Source organism: Hypanus sabinus, chromosome 9 (genome assembly GCF_030144855.1).
Source record: "Hypanus sabinus isolate sHypSab1 chromosome 9, sHypSab1.hap1, whole genome shotgun sequence".
Taxonomy (NCBI): Eukaryota; Metazoa; Chordata; class Chondrichthyes; order Myliobatiformes; family Dasyatidae; genus Hypanus; species Hypanus sabinus.
The window spans coordinates 51,312,590-51,331,004 of NC_082714.1; the positions used below are offsets into that span (position 1 = coordinate 51,312,590).

General features: G+C 42.0%; 1 protein-coding gene across 1 annotated transcript in view; it reads left to right on the forward strand.

Moving 5' to 3' along the window:
- Positions 1-18,415, forward strand: part of myo15aa (myosin XVAa) — a 285,041-nt gene that overhangs the window by 192,249 nt on the left and 74,377 nt on the right. The window contains exons 45-47 of the mRNA XM_059979671.1: positions 8,633-8,708; positions 14,709-14,824; positions 14,918-15,036. Coding sequence (XP_059835654.1) covers positions 8,633-8,708; positions 14,709-14,824; positions 14,918-15,036 — 311 coding nt within the window. The remainder of the gene's footprint in view (positions 1-8,632; positions 8,709-14,708; positions 14,825-14,917; positions 15,037-18,415) is intronic.

Sequence of the window (18,415 nt, forward strand, 5' to 3'; positions counted from 1 at the left end):
CCCCATCCAGACTGGGACCACTCTTACTGCCGCTGGGTCCGACCGCTCATCTTATTCCTCTACTATCCCCTATCCTCCCCGCAACTCCCAACCCTCCCTCCACCCCTCACCTTCCCTCCATTCCTCTGATCCCTCATCCTCCCCTCAGCCCACTCTCCCTGAACATCCCAAACCCCCTCTCCCTCCTGGGACCTCCTACTCTTTACCCTCCTCTGACCCCATCCCCAACCCTTGCCATGTCTTCACCATCCCCTCTGACCTTCCCTTCTCTGAGGCAGAGCGTTCTGTGCTTAGCAAAGGCCTCACTTTTGTCCCCCTCCATCCACACCTCAGTGAGTTCCATGCCCGGCATGACGCTGAACTCTTCTTCCATCGCCTACATCTCCGAGCCTACTACTTTAACAAGGATTCCTCTCCCCCTATTGATAAACCCTTCTCCCATCTTCAACCCTCCTCCTCCTCCTGGACACCCCCACTGGGCCTTCAACCTGCACTTGATCTTTTCATCTCCAACTGTCACCGAGACATCAACCGTCTCAACTTCACCACTCCTCTCTCCTGTTCCAACCTCACTCTGTCTGAACGTACTGCCCTCCACTCTCTCCGCACTAATCCTAACCTCACCATCAAACCCGCAGACAAAGGTGGTGCCATTGTAGTCTGGCGGACGGACCTCTCCTCACCGAGGCCAAACAGCAGCTCTCTGACACCTCCTCTTACTTACCCCTGGATAAGGACCCCACCAAAAAACATCAAACCATTGTCTCCCGTACCATCACTGCCCTTATCAACTCCGGAGATCTTCCATCCTCAGCCAAAAAACTCTTAATTCCCACACCCCGCACTACTCGCTTTTACCTCCTCCTCAAGATTCATAAGCCTGACTGTTTTGGTAGGCCCATAGTTTCGGCCTGCTCCTGCCCCACCGAACTCGTATCTGCCTAACTGGACTCCATTTTGTCACCCATAGTTCAGTCGCTCCCTACCTATATCCGGGATATATCCCATACACTCCACCTCTTCAATAACTTCCAGTTCCCCAGTTCCGACCACTTCATTTTCACCATGGATGTCCAATCCTTATACACTTCAATTCCCCATCCAGAAGGCCTCAAAGCCCTCCACTACTTTCTGGACAATAGACCTCACCTGTTCCCCAACACCACCACACTCCTCTAGTTGGTGGAACTGGTACTCACACTTAATAACTTCTCTTTTGGCTCTTCCCACTTTCTCCAGACCAAGGGTGTAGCTATGGGGCACTCGCATGGGCCTCAGCTATGCCTGCCTCTCTGTGGATTATGTGGAACAATCTATGCTTCAAATCTATACTGGTACTGCTCCCCAACTTTTCCTTCGCTACATTGACGACTACATTGTTGCTGCTTCCTGCACCCATGCTGAGCTTGTCAATTTCATTGACTTTGCCTCTAACTTTCACCCAGCTCTTAAATTCACTTGGTCCATCTCAGACAACTCTCTCCCCTTTCTCGATCTCTCGGTCTCCATCTCTGGAGATAGACTGTCCACTGACCTCTTCTATAAACCCACTGACTCCCATAACTACCTTGATTATACCTCTTCCCACCCTGCCAAATGTAAAAATGCTATTCCCTATTCCCAGTTCCTCTGTCTCCGCCGCATCTGCTCCCAGGATGAGGCTTTCCGTTCCAGGACATCCCAAATGTCCTCTTTCTTTAAGAATCATGGTTTCCCTTCTGCCATTAACAACGATGCTCTTACCCGCATCTCCTCCATTTCCCGCAATTCGGCTCTCACCCCATCCTCCCATCACCACAACAGGGACCGTGTTCCTTTTGTCCTCACCTACCACCCCACCAGCCTCCGGATCCAGCATATTACCCTCCACAACTTCCGCCACCTTCAACAGGACCCCACCACTAAGCACATCTTTCCCACTCTACCCCCTCTGCTTTTCTCAGGGATCATTCCCTCCGCGACTGCCTGGTCCACTCGTCCCTCCCCACAGATCTCCCACCTGGCACTTATCCCTGCAAGCGCAAGTGCTACACCAGTCCCTACACCTCCTCTCTTACCACCATTCAGGGTCCCAAACAGTCCTTCCAGGTGAGACAACACTTCACTTGTGAGTCTGTTGGGGTAATCTATTGCATCCGGTGCTCCTGGTGCAGCCTCCTCTATATCGGCGAGACCCAATGCAGATTGGGGGATCACTTCGTCAAGCACCTTCGCTCCATCCGACACAACAGACAGGATCTCCCGGTTGTCACCCACTTCAACTCTGCTTCACATTCCCATTCGGATACGTCCATACATGGCCTCCTCTACTGCCATGATGAGGCCAAACTTCGGCTGGAGGAACAACATCTCATATACCGTCTGGGTAGTCTCCAGCCCCTTGGTATGAACATCGAATTCTCCAACTTCCGGTAATTCCCTCCGTCTCCCTTCCCCCATCCCACCTTCACTCTGTCTCCTTTTCTAGCTGCCTATCACCTCTCATGACTCTGCCACCTTCTACTACCCATAGTGCTTTCCCCTTAGATTCCTTCTTCACCTCTCCTGCCTATCCCCTCCCCCACCCCTTGCTCTTTCCTCCGATTGGTTTTACACCCTCTCCCCCCCTTCTTCAGTCCTGACGAAGGATCTCGGCCCGAAACGTTGACTGCACATTTCAACGGCTGCTGCCCAACCTGCTGAGTTCCTCCAGCTTGTTTGTACGTGTTGATTTGACCACAGCATCTACAGTGTACTTTGTGTTTAGTCATTGAGGCAGCTTGGCCTGCTCTTCTTGGGCACAGGAATGGTTGCTGCCCTTTTGACAGACAGGAGCCTCTGACTGCAGCATTGAGAGGTTATTGAGCAGTCCAGCCAGCTGGTCAGCACAGATTTTTAATACCCCACCCAACAATTAGGGCCCGACGAAGGTTCACCCTCTAGGGGGTCAAAGGTGATCATGTGGTTGTTGAGTGCCATCAAATCAGCATCGACTTGAACCATCCACCTCAAAGTCCAGAGCTGATGCCACTACACCACCGGCTGGCCCAACAACAATAACGATCAGAGGAGATCAAATAAGAACTACATTTAAACTGAGCAACACACGCAAAATGCTAGAGGGACCAAGCAGGCCAGGTAGCATCTAGGAAAAGAGTACAGTCGACATGGCCTGCTGAGTTCCTCCAGCATTTGGTGTGTGTTGCTCAAATTTCCAGCATCTGCAGATTTTCTTTTGTTTATGTGTAAACTGCCCTTCTACAGGAAAAAAACACCTGCTCGGCCCCCGCAAAACCAATACTAATGTCATACAATCTAACAGCTAGAAAATAAAGTATTAAAATGAGAAACAATTAATCTATTATGAAACAACAAATTGAATTCAGCCACATACCATTAGAAATTTGATAAATCAAGCTAAAATATGCAACTGGAATTTTGTAAAATAAGTGATACCAAGAGACTTTGCCTGCAGAATGTTAAAGACCACTTTATAAAAAACTTTTATTAAACCTTCCTCTGAAGTCTTATTTTAAAATTGCTAATCCTAATATGATTAGGTGTCCAATAGTGAATTGGTATTGTATATTTCTCAACAACTGTTGGTGAATAAAGAGGGCTATGGTTCTTTTCCATGGACCTTGTTTTATTCTCCCCCACAACGGTGTTACCTCAAGGCAGCTTATGTGGGATCAGAAGTGGTTGCAGGATCTGGAGCAAGACAGAAAATGCCGGAGGAATGCAGCTGGTTAGGCAACGTCTCTGGAGGAAAATGAACAGTCGACTTTTCAGATTGAACCTTCGTCAGGACGGGAAAGAAAGAGAGGAGACAGCCAGTATTAAAAGGTGGCCGGGCGAGGAGGAGCGAGAGCTGGTGACTGACTGGTGGATCCAGGTGAAAGGGGGATGGTAGGCAAATAGGAGAAGGGGAGAGTGGGAATGATGTCAGAAGCTGGGAGGTAATAGGTGGAAGCGACAAAGGGCTGGAGAATGTGGAATCTAGCAGGAGAAGATAGTGGACTACGGACTATGTGACAAGGAGGCTGCAGAAGTGAGATTGCCTGGTTGAGTGGGGTTGCAACAACAACCTTACACTCAACATTAGCAAGACCAAGGAATTGATTGTGGGTGGGGAAGTCAGGAGGACACACACCAGTCCTTATTGAGGGGTCCATAACGGAAAGGACAAGCAGCTTCAAATTCCTAGCTGCCAGCATCTCAAAGGATCTATCTTGGGCGCAGCACATTGATGTAATTACGAAGAAGGCACGAGAAGGCTTTACTTCATTGGGAGTTACAGGATCCTGAAGATCATACTCAATATTTTAGGAATAGCTTCTTCCCCTCTGCCATCAGGTTTCAGAATGGTCCATGAACACGGCCTCATTATTCCTCTTCTGTATTATTTAGTTATGTTTGTAACTTCTGGTAATTTTTATGTCACACACTGTACTGTTGCTGGAGGACATCTAATTTCACAACATATGTCAGTGTTGCTCAACCTGATTCTGATCCTGAATAGAGGTGGTTACAGGACTTTGTTATTAAGAACAACGTTTATGTTATTCACCAACTGACCAGAGAGTGACACAAGTGAGTTTACAGACTGGCTGAATCTATTCCAAATTATGAAGGTATCATTATGAGTGAGAGATTGAATGACTAGATAATAGTTAGGAAGAAATTGTGGGATTTGGGGTGAAATAGCAAATAACTTTGTGTTATTTATGGCTATTCTTCTTCATTGACTATTTGATAATTAATTAGCTTACTGGCAATATATCTAGCAATGTTAATTACTCCCCACTGTAATGAATGGAATTAAGAACCGGTAAGACTGATATGAAAGAACAATTACTCATAGAGAAGAAAGGAAAAACTAGTTCTTTCATTCATAGGAATAGCCATACTTAAAATTTTTGTATTTAATAATATTACGGAAGCTCATTCATATGTAGCGGTGTCCAGAACTTAGCATTTTAACTCGGAGATGAGGTGTACATAGACCTAGGTATATCACAAGTTTTGTAATTCTCTGAAACCTTCTGAACAGTGCTAGTATGTTTAGTTCTTTTTGTGCATTTGCTTGGGATACTGAAAATACTAAAGGTTTATCTTTACCATAGCTTCTACTAGCCTTTGTATCTCAAATTTGTATCTCAATCTCAAGTGAAGTTATCTACTGTTCTCCAATGACTGTCTCTGCAGAACCATATCACCAGTTTCACACTCTCTGACTTTCTGGCTGGATACTCCGTGGTCCACATGAAATTTACCCCATTTGTTTTTGATCCTGACTGTCAGTTACAAGGTTTTGCTTGCCCTGGAAATCTGCGACCCTCACCTGATCTTCTACCTGGCATAATCTTTCAGGTCTCTGCACCAGAAATTATTCCCTCCAGCTCATTTTCTTCTCCTGCAAATTTGGCCGCAGAAGGCTCAATCTTGTTCTCAAACGGTGACTCAAACAGCCTTCGTTGGTGAGGAAGGGATTGTCCTGTACAAGAGGAGGAGCCAAACAATTAGATCCTTTGTTCAACAATTGTGTTTTCAATGTTACCTTCACAGTTCAGCTCAGCACGGGATGACAGAGAGATGTTAAACCATGCTGATTCCCATTAGCGTGTATAAAATCTACAGATCATGCCGACCACAACCAGACATACCAGAGACAAATTCTCATGGCAAGCCATACATTCTTAGAACAAGCCATAATTTCTCAATATTTTTCTCTATGATGGTAGAATTCTGCAGTCAGTACTTAAAGCCATTTTCATTGGCAGCTCACCAGAATGCGGACATAACCTACTCCAGCTTGCAAACAAAATGACTGTACCCTTTATTCCTGGCATAAAGTATACATTGACCAAATCTTCTATGCTTATGCCATTACCCTGCTGAAACATGAAACCTTGAATGTGGCAATCCTCTGGTACTAGGTATGAATATCAGTGAGGATATACCCCACAGACACTAATAACCACTCAATGAACCTACCCCAAACATCCTTGATTCACAATTTATTTACACAGCCTTCCTTGGACCAGAATGGCCAATGGAATCTCATTAGGCATAACCAGAAATTCTTCCTCAATAGCCTAGAGTGTGAAATTTCACTATTCCATTCTGTGGTTGCATTTTGCTTGCCATCTGCCATAAAGCATCTGTTTTAAAGTGCAGGAACCCCAGCCCAGGGTTATAGTTGAGAGGTTGCCATCATTCTTGTAGGCCAAACATAGTCAGGAGCAACCCTGAGTAAGTGACCCAGATGAAAGGTTGGTCAAGGATGAATTTATCGAACAAGTAACTCAAAAATGACGGCATAACTACCTTCTCAATCTATAGAGGATAAAAATTACTTACATACATAATCAGCCTTGTGGAATAGTACAACAGTTTTAAAATCACTTGTATTATAAATGTCTTGAGTTCCAAATGACCATTAGCAGGGCAATAGATTGTTCACCAATTGGAGCATGATGTATTTCAGCAGCAATTTATCTGCAAACCACAGCCCATTGTAATACCGTGCTGTGGAGTTACTCAAATGGTAACTTTGAAAACCTCTGAGTGAACATATTTAATTCTGTTCAATAGAAAATAGATAATGTTACCAATAACTGTTGATATACTGTAATTCTTCATCAATTTACCAACATTCTATTTATGGATTTTCATTACAATGTCATGGACTCTTCGGAATGTGTACCTTCAATGTACAAGTCACAAACGAGAAAATCTGCGGATGCTGGGAATCCAAGCAACAAAATGCTGGAGGAACTCAGCAGGCCAGGCTGCAGCACCTATGGAATAAAATTACAGTTGGCCTTTCAGGCCCTGCTGAAGGGTTTCGGCCCGAAACGTCAGCCATACTTTGTTCCATAGATGCTGCCAGGCCTGCTGAGTTCCTCCAGCATTTTGTGTGTGTTGCTTCAATGTACAAGTCTATTTTTCACTATAATGAACAGAACACCGTTCTCAGCCCATGAGAAACAGTGGATCAAAATTCCCATCTAGCAGCTTTCCCGGCCTTTCCAATTTAACTGTAATTTTTTCCAAAACTTTTTCCAGGAATACATTCCTTTTATAACTCATAGAGTGATTGTAGATTGGTTAAAAGTCCTCACAACATGACTGTGCACAGAATGCAACTTACATACCCCACGGCTGTAGTTGGACAACTTTTAAGTACAATGTGAGGCTTTGTTTAAACTGTGAGTGTATCAGACTCACAACCCTGGAGTGCCAGGGGAACAAATCAGTCAACTGGGGGGGGGGGTTATCAGGTGGATGTTTTTACACTGAGAATGGTGAGCACATGGAACGGACTGCCGGGGTGGTGGTAGAGGCAGATGAAGTGTATGGTCATGCATTTTGGTAGAAGAAATGAAATTTCTAAATGGAGAAAAAAATACCAAAAAAACTGAGGCACAGAGGGACATGGGAATCCTTGTGCAGGATTCCGAAAGGTTAATTTGCAGGCTGTGTCTGTGGGGAGGAAGACAAATGCAATGTTAGCGTTCATTTTGAGAGGATTACAATATAAAAGCAAAGGTGCAATGTTGAGACTTTATAAAGTACTGATGAGGCTTCACTGGAGGATTATGAACAGTTTTGGGCCCCTTATTTTAGAAGGGATTGCTGTAACCGGAGAGGGGTCAAAGAGGGTTCACAAAAATGATTCCAGGATATAACAGTTTGTCATATGAGGAGTGTTTGATGGTTCTGGGGCCTGTATTCACTAGAATTCAGAAAAATGAGAGTTACCTAATTGAAACCTATCAAATGGTGAAAGGCCTTGATAGAGTGGATGTGGAGAGGATGTTTCCTATGGTGGGAGAGTCTAGGACCAGAGTGCAGCCTGAAAATGGAGGGGCATCCTTTTAGAACAAAGATGAGGAGTCATTTCTTTAGCCAGAGAGTGGTGAATCTTTGGATTTCGATGCCAGAGACAACTGTGAAGGCCATGTTTTTATGTAATTTAAAGGCAGAGGTTGATCAATTCTTGTTTGGTCAGGGCACGAAGGGATGCGGGTGGGGGAATGCAGGAGATTGGGGCTGAGAGGAAAAATGGATCAGCCAGGATGAAGTGGTGGAGCAGACTCAATGGGCCAAATGGCCTAATTCTGCTTCTGTGTCTTATGGTCTTATGGATATTTAAGAGACTCTTGGAAAGGCACATGGATGAAAGAAAACTGGAGGGCTGTGTGGGAAGGAAAGGTTGGATTGATCTCGGACCAGGTTAAGGGTCAACACAACATTGTGGGCTGAAGGACCTGTACCGTATGTTCTATGGTTACAGTAGTCAATATTCAACTGCCTGAAGCTTAATAACAATCCCATTAACCTTAAAGCAACATCTGCACTTCACATAAATGTACAAATGCTGCAGCTACACACTGCAATCTAATTCAATTTGGTATGTTTATGGAATTGGAGATACTTGTGAGTTATCTACAAGCTAGAATCCCATTAGTCAAAGAGGAGGAAGAGTTGATAAAGGTGTTTATAAAGAAGTAGATCCTTGGGAATAAGTTACAGCCTCTAAAAAGAAGAATTTAGCTTGGAAAGGCAGAAATTTTCATGAATGGTCCTTTGTGGAGATGCCATGCAACTTCTTAATGCATCTGTTTTTTCTTTAATTTCTGCAAAGATTGTGTACGATACATTCTCTGAAACCTGTGTGCGGCTGGACAAAGAGCAGCAAATGAAGATGAGATCGTTACTCGGTTAGTATTCTGAAATCTCCCAGAAGGGATGGAAGGAGGAAAGGCTAACAGAGTAAATTAATTTTAAAGTGGGTGAAACCTTAGAGAAACATTAATTTTAATGTGGGTGAAAGTGTTATACCAACATGAGTTCTAAGGAAAAACAAATGCAAGTGATGAAATGAAAATCAAAAAGCTGCAACTGCTGGAAAATTGAATTAAAAGCTGAAAAGACTAAAAAATGTCTCTGCATGTCAGGCAGCATCTGCTGTGTAGAAAGTGAAACTTCTCTTCTTCCGCTGTCCATCAATTTTCGATGATGACTGAGGCCTGGGCAAGGTTGTATGGAAGACCAGCAGTTGCCCATGCTGCAAGTCTCCCCTCTCCACGCCACCGATGTTGTCCAAGGGAAGGGCATTAGGACCCATACAGCTTGGCACCAGTTCATCGCAGAGCAATGTGCGGTTAAGTGCCTTGCGACACAACACGCTGCCTCAGCCAAGGCTCAAACTAGCGACCTTTAGATCACTAGACCAACACCTTAACCACTTGGCCACGCGCCACAAAGAAAGAGAAACAATTAATATTTGAAGCTGAAGACTCTTCATCAGTATATGAGAAATGAGAAAATGGGTTAGTTTTAAGCTGTGGAGTAAATGGACAGAGGAAATTTGACAAAGGAAATATCTCTGATAGGAAAAGCCAAGGTTTCCAGGGTGATAAACCATTGATGAAGCGATATGGTTGATGGGACAATGAGAGCAGTTACTGAGCAGAAAATAAATGAACGAAGATGTAGAAGGCGTGAAATTCAGAGTGTTGAAACTGCCCAGCAGGTCAGTGTGTGCTGGTGGAGGGACAGAAACTAAGTCAATATTACAGATAGATGAACTGACCAATTGTGATAGAAACAGAGAAAGTAAATAATCTGAAATTGTTGACTTGAAGTTGATTCCACATGCAAAATGTGCCAGACAGAAGATGAAATGCAAACAAGAGAAAATCTGCAGATGCTAGAAATCCAAGTAATACAGACAAAATGCTGTAGAAACACAGCAGGCTGAGCAGCATCTATGGAAAAGAGTAAACAGACACTGTTCTGGGCCGAGACCCTTCTTCAGAGCTGTTTGGGGCCCTGAATGGTAGTGAGGGAGGAGGTGTAGGATCTAGAAAGTGGGGGGAAGAGGAAAGCCACCTCCAACAGGATTCCACCATCCCCGTAATGAGAAGTTATACAAATTATCACTTTATGCTGATGATTTGCTGTTATATATTTCTGACCCTGATAGGTCTATTCCCGCTATTTTATCCTTGTTGGTTCAATTTGGTACTTTTTCTGGTTATAAACTAAATTTAGATAAGAGTGAATTATTTCCTTTAAATGCACAAACTTTATTGAGTGATAGGATACCATTTAAAGTTGTTACTGATAACTTTACCTATTTAGGTATAAAAATTACCAAGAAATATAAAGATTTATTTAGACTGAATTTTTTACCTATGCTTCATCAAATTCATCAACTTACTACAAGATGGTCTCCTCTGTTTTTATCATTAATTGGTCGGATTAATGCTATTAAAATGATGATTTTACCGAAATTTTTATACTTATTTCAAGCCCTACCAGTTTTTATTTCTAAATCTTTTTTTGATAACATTGATTCAAAAATTTCCTCATTTGTGTGGCAAAATAAAAACCCTAGGTTAAGTAAAAAGCAATTACAAAAATCTAAAAAAGATGGTGGTTTAGCTTTACCCAATTTTAGATTTTATTATTGGGCAAATAATATTCGTAATTTAATGTATTGGAAACTAGATTTGGATTCACCACTGTGCCCACAGTGGGTAAATTTGGAATGTAATGAGGTAAAGGGATATTCTCTATTCTCTGTTCTTGGTTCTTGTCTTCCTGCTGATTTAGTTAAATTTAATAAACAAATATCTAATCCTGTTATTAAACATACATTACGAATTTGGTTTCAATTTCGTAAGTTTTTTATTTTGAAAAACTTTGTTCTTGATAGCCCTATCTTACTTAATTTCTTTTTCAAACCCTCTTGGACAGATCAAGCTTTTAACATATGGAAAAGGAAAGGTATAAAATGTTTTCGTGATCTCTTTTTTGAAGATACTTTGATGTCATTTGACCAACTTTCCAACAAATTTGAATTACCTAAATCTAATTTTTTCAGATATTTACAAATTAGAAATTTCTTACATGAAGTTTTACCATCTTTTCCTAATTCAACTTTGGTGGACTTTACAGATTTGATTTTTACCTTAAATCCTTGTCAGAAGGGATTAGTAGCTTTTATTTATAATATGATTATGAAGATACAACCAGAAATATCAGTTAGAATTAAACAAGAATGGGTAAAAGAACTTCGATATAATATATCAACAGATAAATGGGAAAAAATTTTGCAAATGGTTAATTCTTCTTCTATATGTGCTAAACATGCTTTAATACAATTTAAAATTGTACATAGAGCTCATATGTCTAAAGATAAACTTGCTCGATTCTATTCTCATATTAACCCTCAATGTGACAGATGTCATTCAGAAGTGGCCTCATTGACCCATATGTTTTGGTCATGTCCCACTTTACATAATTACTGGAAGGACATATTTACTACTATTTCCTCAATTTGGAATATAGATTTACAACCTCATTTTATTACTGCAATTTTTGGCATACCAAATGAAGATGGTAATCAGTTTTCCCCTTCAATCAGACGAATGATTGCTTTTGTAACATTAATGGCCAGAAGGTCTATATTACAAAATTGGAAAGAAGTAAATCCTCCTACCACGTTTCAGTGGCTTTCTCAAACTATTTCTTATCTGAGCCTGGAAAAAATTAGAAGCACTATTTTTGACTCATCAATTAAATTTGAAGAAACTTGGAGACCGTTTATTCGACATTTTCATATGAATTAATTTGGCCCTTTCCAGACCTTTTTTCTGCTTATTCATGTTCAGGTATGGAGTTCCGGAGTTTGTTGACACTATCATATACTTGTAAGCTATTATTATTGACCATGTTAGTTTAGTTTAGAGTTTTATTTTTCTTAATATATACTTTTTTTTCACATATTTTCAAATTTTTTTTCTCTTTTTTAATGGTTATTTTTGTTTTTTTTTCATATATAATCATATGGACTTGATTGATTAAGGTATTTTCTTCTGTTGATGTTTAATAGGATATTGTTATCTTATTATCAACGTGATTTCAAGTCTATTGTATTCATAATTTACTCATTATTATGTTATGTTTTTTTTGTGTATATATGAAAATCAATAAAAAGATTGAAAAAGAAAAAAGAAAGGATTCCACCATCAAGCACATTTTTCCCTCCGCCCCCCGCTTTCCACAGGGATCGTTCCCTATGGCCCTTGTCCCTTGTCCATTTGTCCCTCCCCACTGATCTCCTTCCTGGCACTTACCCTTGCAAACAGAACAAGTGCCACACCTGCCCCTAAACCTCCTCCCTCACTACCATTCAGGACCCCAAACAGTCCTTCCAAATGAGGTGACTCTTCACCTGTGAGTCTGTTGGGGTCATCTATTGTGTCCAGTGCTCCTGGTGTGGCCTCCTGTCTATCAGTGAAACCTGATGTAGATTAGGAGACCGCTTTGCCAAGCACCTACACTCCATCTGAAAAAACAAAGTGGGATCTCCTAGTGGCCACCCATTTTAATTTCACTTCCCATTCCCATTTCAACATGTCTGTCCATAGCCTCCACTACTGCCACAATGAGGCCACACTCAGGTTGGAAGAACGTCTGGGTAGCCTCCAACCTGATGGCATGAACATCGATTTCTCAAACATCCAGTAATGGCCTCCCGTCCTTCTCTTTCACCATTCCCGTTTCCCTCTCTCACCATATCTCCTTACCTACCCATCACCTCCCTCTGATGCTCCTCCCCCTTCCCTTTCTCCCATGGCCTTCTGTCCTTGCCTATCAGATTCCCCTTTCTTCAACCCTTTATCACTTTTACCAATCAACTTCCTAACTCTTTACCTCAACCCTCCACCCTCGCAGTTTCACCTATCACCTGCCATCTTGTACCTCTCTCTGTCCTCCCCCCATCTTCTTATCCTGACTTCTAATCTTTATTTTCCAGTCCTGATGAAGGGTCTTGGCCCAAAACGTCGACTATTTACTCATTTCTATAGATGCTGCCTGGCCTGCTGATTTCCTCCAGTATTTTGTATGTGTTAATTAGATAGCAGATGAAGTATTTTTCCTCATGCATATTTTGGGCTGCATTATGACAGGCTTCTAGGCCAGGGGTAAGGGTGGGGGAAGGATGATGAAGAATTAAAGTGATAAGCATCCTGAACATGGGGTTCCTTGCAAAGGGATCACCCGATCCACATTTAGTTTGTCCAGTTTGGAGGAGGCCACAATATGGGTGCTGAACGGTGACCAATTGGTGACTGATTGGCCAATCAGTGCTTCACCTGAAAGGACAGTTTTGCAGGAAGGGAAGTGGTGATGCATAGAAAACACCAGAATAAGATTTACTGATGGAAAATGGAAGAACAGATCAGGGAGACGTGAAGGAAATGCTTCCTTCCAAATGCTGAAAGAGGGTGGGAGGGGAAGATATGGTTGATGCTTAATGCCCTTGTGGGGGATATGACAAATTTACAACTTTTGTGACTAACTTTCATTCTGTTCTCAACTTCATGTGGTCAAATTGAACAACTTCATCTTCAGCTCCACTTAGCTGCTCCATTTGAAAGGAAGGGCTATGCACAGCATTTTGCGGGAACCTTAGAACAGTCTGTGTTTCAGCCCTCCCTCAACTACATTCTCAGTTGATTGATGACCATGTTAGCACCACTTCCTGCACTCCTACAGATCTGAACCTGAACAACACACACAGAATGCTGGGAGAACTCAGCTGGCCAGGTAGAACCTGTGGAAAAGAGTGCAGTCAACATGTCAGGCCGAGACCCTTTGGCAGGACTGGAGAAAAAAAGATGAGGAGTCAGAGTTAGAGGGTGGAGAGAGGGGAGGAAGAAACACAAAGTGATAGTTGAAACCGGGAGGTGGGGAAGGGTGAAGTAAAGGGTGGGGAAGTTGATTGGTGACAGGGCTGGAGAAAGGGGAATTGGATAGGAGAGGACAGAAGACCATGGAAGAAAGAAAAGGGGAGGAGCTTGAGAGGGAGGTGATGGGCAGGTAAGGAGATAAGGTGAGAGAGGGAAATGGGAATGGGGAATGGTGAAGGGGGAGGAGGTCATCACTATAAGTTAGAGAAATCGATGCTCATGCCATCAGGTTGGAGGCTATCCAGCATCTGCAGGTTTTCTCTTGTTTGTGATTGGAGTACTATTTCTGAAGTTTATCTAATGAAGACAAAATGGAAGAACAGGAGTAAACATTAGAGTAGTAGACCAGTAAGACCACATCATCTACCCAGCCCTTGTGGCCATGTTGGAGTGTCCAGGCTGACCAGAGAGTCTCCCATCTGCGGTGGATTCCTGCCAAAATAATCTGCTTGTTCCTTCAGAAACCACTGTTAGGAGCTACAAAATGACAATATAAGGGAGATCAGTGGAGATACAGCCAGTGCAAGGTGCTGGGGTAAGGAATATGAGGCTTTATTGACATCAGTGAAGAGTCAGCTACATAGGGCATAGATGAGAGTGACGCTAAGTAAACTGCGAGAGACCTGAAGGAACATAAATGGAAGGGTCAGTTTCTGGCATTAATGCCCATTATAGCAGTGCAGGGTCACTGATAGATAGGTCAGAGTGAAGAGTGATGGGTTAAATTGACTGTTTCTTAGCTGATAATCCTGTTTCCTTCATACTAAAGCTTTTTCTTTGTTTAATCCCTCCTGCTCATCATTTTTTAAAAATATATTGTCAGTATTTACTGTGAAATGCCCAAATGTTAAAGAGCCAAACGTCAGTCTACCCTTGATGTTTAAAAGCTTTCCTTTTGAACAAATATAATGTGCACCTTCAGCTTATATAACATGACTTATTTCTCTTCTTCAGCTGAAAACAACATTCAGGTTTCAGCCTTGGTGAAAGATGAAGCTGTTAAGAGGAAGATTGTGATGGCAGCCAAAGAGTCTTGGGACGTGTACTTCTGCCGTTTGTTTCCTGCGTCTGTGAGAACAACTTTCCTGGATTTGTGTACTTCATTTAATTTGCCTGACAGTTTTAGCGATGCAAATTTGCAATGATTGATGAATCTCTTGCAGGGCAGTGTTGGCACTGGAGTGCAGGTCCTGGGAGTGTCCCACAAAGGAATTAGTCTGCTGAAACTAGTGAGAGGCCGTAGCACACCAGCAGAAAACCTGAGGGTACTGAGAAGTTACAGGTACAGAGAAAGGCACACTTGTGCTCTCTCCTTATACTGTCCGGCTGACATGCCCCATCCTTGTGTGCCTTTTTAAAGTTCAAAATCCAAAGTAAATTTATTATCAAAGTGCATACATGTCACCATATACAACCCGAAGATTTATTTTCTTGTGAGCATACTCAATAAATACAATAAACGTAAAAGAATCAATGAAAGACCACACCAACTGGATGGACAGCCAGTGTGCAAAAGACAACAAACTGTGTAATTACAAAAAGAAAGGGGGGAAAAAACCCTGAATAAATAAATAAATAAATAATGCGTAGACAGATAAATAAATGGATGGATGGATAGATAAATAGATAGATAGATGGATAAATAAATAAATAAGAGAGAGAGAGAGAGAACATGAGATGAAGAGTCTTTGAAAGTGAGTCCATAGGTTGTGGGAACAGTTCAGTGATGGACAAGTGAAGTTGAGTGAAATTACCCCCTTTGGTTTAAGAGCCTGATGATGAGAAGTAATAACTGTTCTTGACCCTGATGGAACAAGCCCTGAGGCTCCTGTACCTTCATTCTGATGACAGCAGTGAGAAGAGAGTAAGCCCTGGGTGGTGGAGGTCCCTGATGATAGATGTTGCTTTACTGTGACAATGTTCATGCAGATGTACTCAACAGTGGGGGGGGGGGGGGGGGGGGGCTTTATCTGTGATGGACTGGGCCAAATCCACTACTTTTTGTCGGATTTTCCATTTAAGGGCACTAGTGTTTTCATACCAGGCCATGATGCAACCAGTCAATATCTTCTCCGCCACACATCTATAAAAGTTTGTCAAAGTTTTAAATGTCATGCTAAATCATTGCAAACTTTTAAGGAAGTAGAGACGCTGCTGTGCTTTACTGGCCTTCCTCCATGATTTTTATTTGGGCAATGAAGTGAAGTTTTAACTGACCATACCACTACACCAGGGATTGCTGTTGTTTTCCCAATGTACTTTACCTCAGAATCTACTGCCAATAAACACCAGCCGTAACTGCCCTCCCAAGGATAATCTTGGCTATTGTAGCCCTGCCCCGTTCATATTCTGGTTAAAAGCAGCTGACACTCCATGAGCATAACAGCTTTGTTTTTTGAAGTCAATACAACATCAAGCAAACCTCCAAGGAAGCCTCTGCCATTGTCTCAAAACCATTGCTTAACACTTTCTGCTTCCTTGTTACTAATACATTGCCTCTTCCTAGCGATGGTCTGAGGCTGAGTTAGACTGCATCAAAACTTTGCATTATATCTGAATCTGAAATGAGCATTTCCATCACAATGTGTAATTTTTGCCTCCACATTACCAACAATGTCCCTACTTCACTCCACTCCAGTATGCTACTGAAATCCTCATCCATGCCTTTATATTTAGCCTCATATTTATAATTTTGTATTTATAATATACATTCAGATCAATTGGGAAAGCTACTTATTTGGGACAGCTCTTAAAGAACAAAAACTGAGAAAATAGGCAAGATTCCCTTTGTTTATTTGGGACACTATGTTGCTTAATTGGGACAGGAGACCATTTCCAAACAATTTCTAACTAGTGCTAGTCATGTGTACTTCTTTGGCCGTTAGACACTAGACCGTCATTAGAGTGAAAAGTTTTTAAATAGGGTCAGGTGTGTGTGTTTGTGTTCAAAAAGCAATGATTTTTGTCTTTGATATTTGGTGAGAAGTAAGCAGTGAGACAATTCAGAACTGTTTTGCTCACTGCAGTCTTAAGCATTCAGGCTTGGAGATGCCAAAGACGGCCAGGAGTGTAAATGAAATGATTTCACTACTTCAACAAGTTAGAAACTACAAAGAATTCAAAGGTATCGACTAACATCTTGGATGTTACAATGAAAATGAAAATTTGGAAGAATCATCAAAAGTATTGTATGAAGGCAGTCCATTATCTGCACTAGGTGTCTGCGCTGATTTTGTTCATTTACAGTCAATGAAAAGAACATGACTGTGTAGACTAAATTGATTCCTCTATTGATAACTATTAGAAACTAATACACAGTTTTAAAGTACTGTAGTAGTATTGGGAGTGTTCTAACTTGTTCTAGATTGTATTTAGATACTTAATTTGTTACTCTGTTAAACTTGCACCCTTTTAATTATTTGCATGAAAATTCAGCTAATTGACACAACTGCTTAATTGTGCCAAAATGTACTGGTCCTGGTTGTGTCCCAATTAACCATAATCCACTGTATTTATAAATTATTATGTTTGTATTATAAGGCCATGAAACCATAAGACATAGTAATAGATTTAGGCCATTCAGCCCATTGAGTCTGTTCCATCATTCCATCATGGCTGGTTTATTTATACTCCCTCTCAACCTCATTCTCCTACCTTCCCCCCATTAGTTTTGATGCCCTGAGTAATCTTTCAACTATTTAAATATACTTTAAATATACCCAATGACTTGGTCTCCACAGCCATTTGAGGGAATCAATTCCACAGATTCAACAACCTCTGGCTAAAGAAATTCCTCCTCATCTCTGTTCCAAAGGGACATCCTTCTATTCTGTGACTGTACCCTGTAGTCCTGGACTCTTCTACTATTGGAAACATCCTCTCCACATCCACTCTATCTAGACCTTTCAATATTCAATAGGTTCCAATGAGATTCCGCAAACCCCCCCCCCCCCCCAAGTCTTACATTTCTCTATATTAAAGATGCTACAGAAGCTTATTGTTTTTACATGGGAACATGTGAATCAGGAACAGGATGAGATCACTCACAGGATGAAGATGAGGTGCTGCCTTAGAAGATTTGTTGTGTTGTTGCAGTGCATCTTGTAGATAGTACACACTGCTGTAACTAGATTGGATTGGATGCTTGTGGAAGGGGTACCGATCAAATCGGCTATTTTACCAATGTTAATCCTTCCTTGTGAAATAGGAAGTGCCTGAGTCACTTAGAGATGTGATCCTCCCTAATCTTGTGAAATTAGGAGCATCAGTGTAGATATAATCATCCGCCATCAACTAGTTCATCTTTAAGTGGGAAGCTTGTCCCTGTGACAAAGGGAGTAGCTCCTGATTAAGTTGCTCAGCTGTCTGGTTTGAATGATAACAAATGACCAGCAGCAACCACCATCCCTAAGGAAAACATGTAATGGATGTATAGAACAGATCTTCCCAAACTCCCCCAAACCCCAACTCAGCCTCTGAGGTCCCCTAAATTCAGAGTTCCAACCTTAGTTTTGTTTACCCCACTCTCAAATCTCTGAGCTGCACTCTCGAACTTTCAACAATAAGCCTCTGAACTCCCACTCGCTAAATTTCTCTGAGCTCCAATCCTCCAATTCCACTCACACTTCCACCCCCCCAACCACCAATCTGTGCTTTTCCTT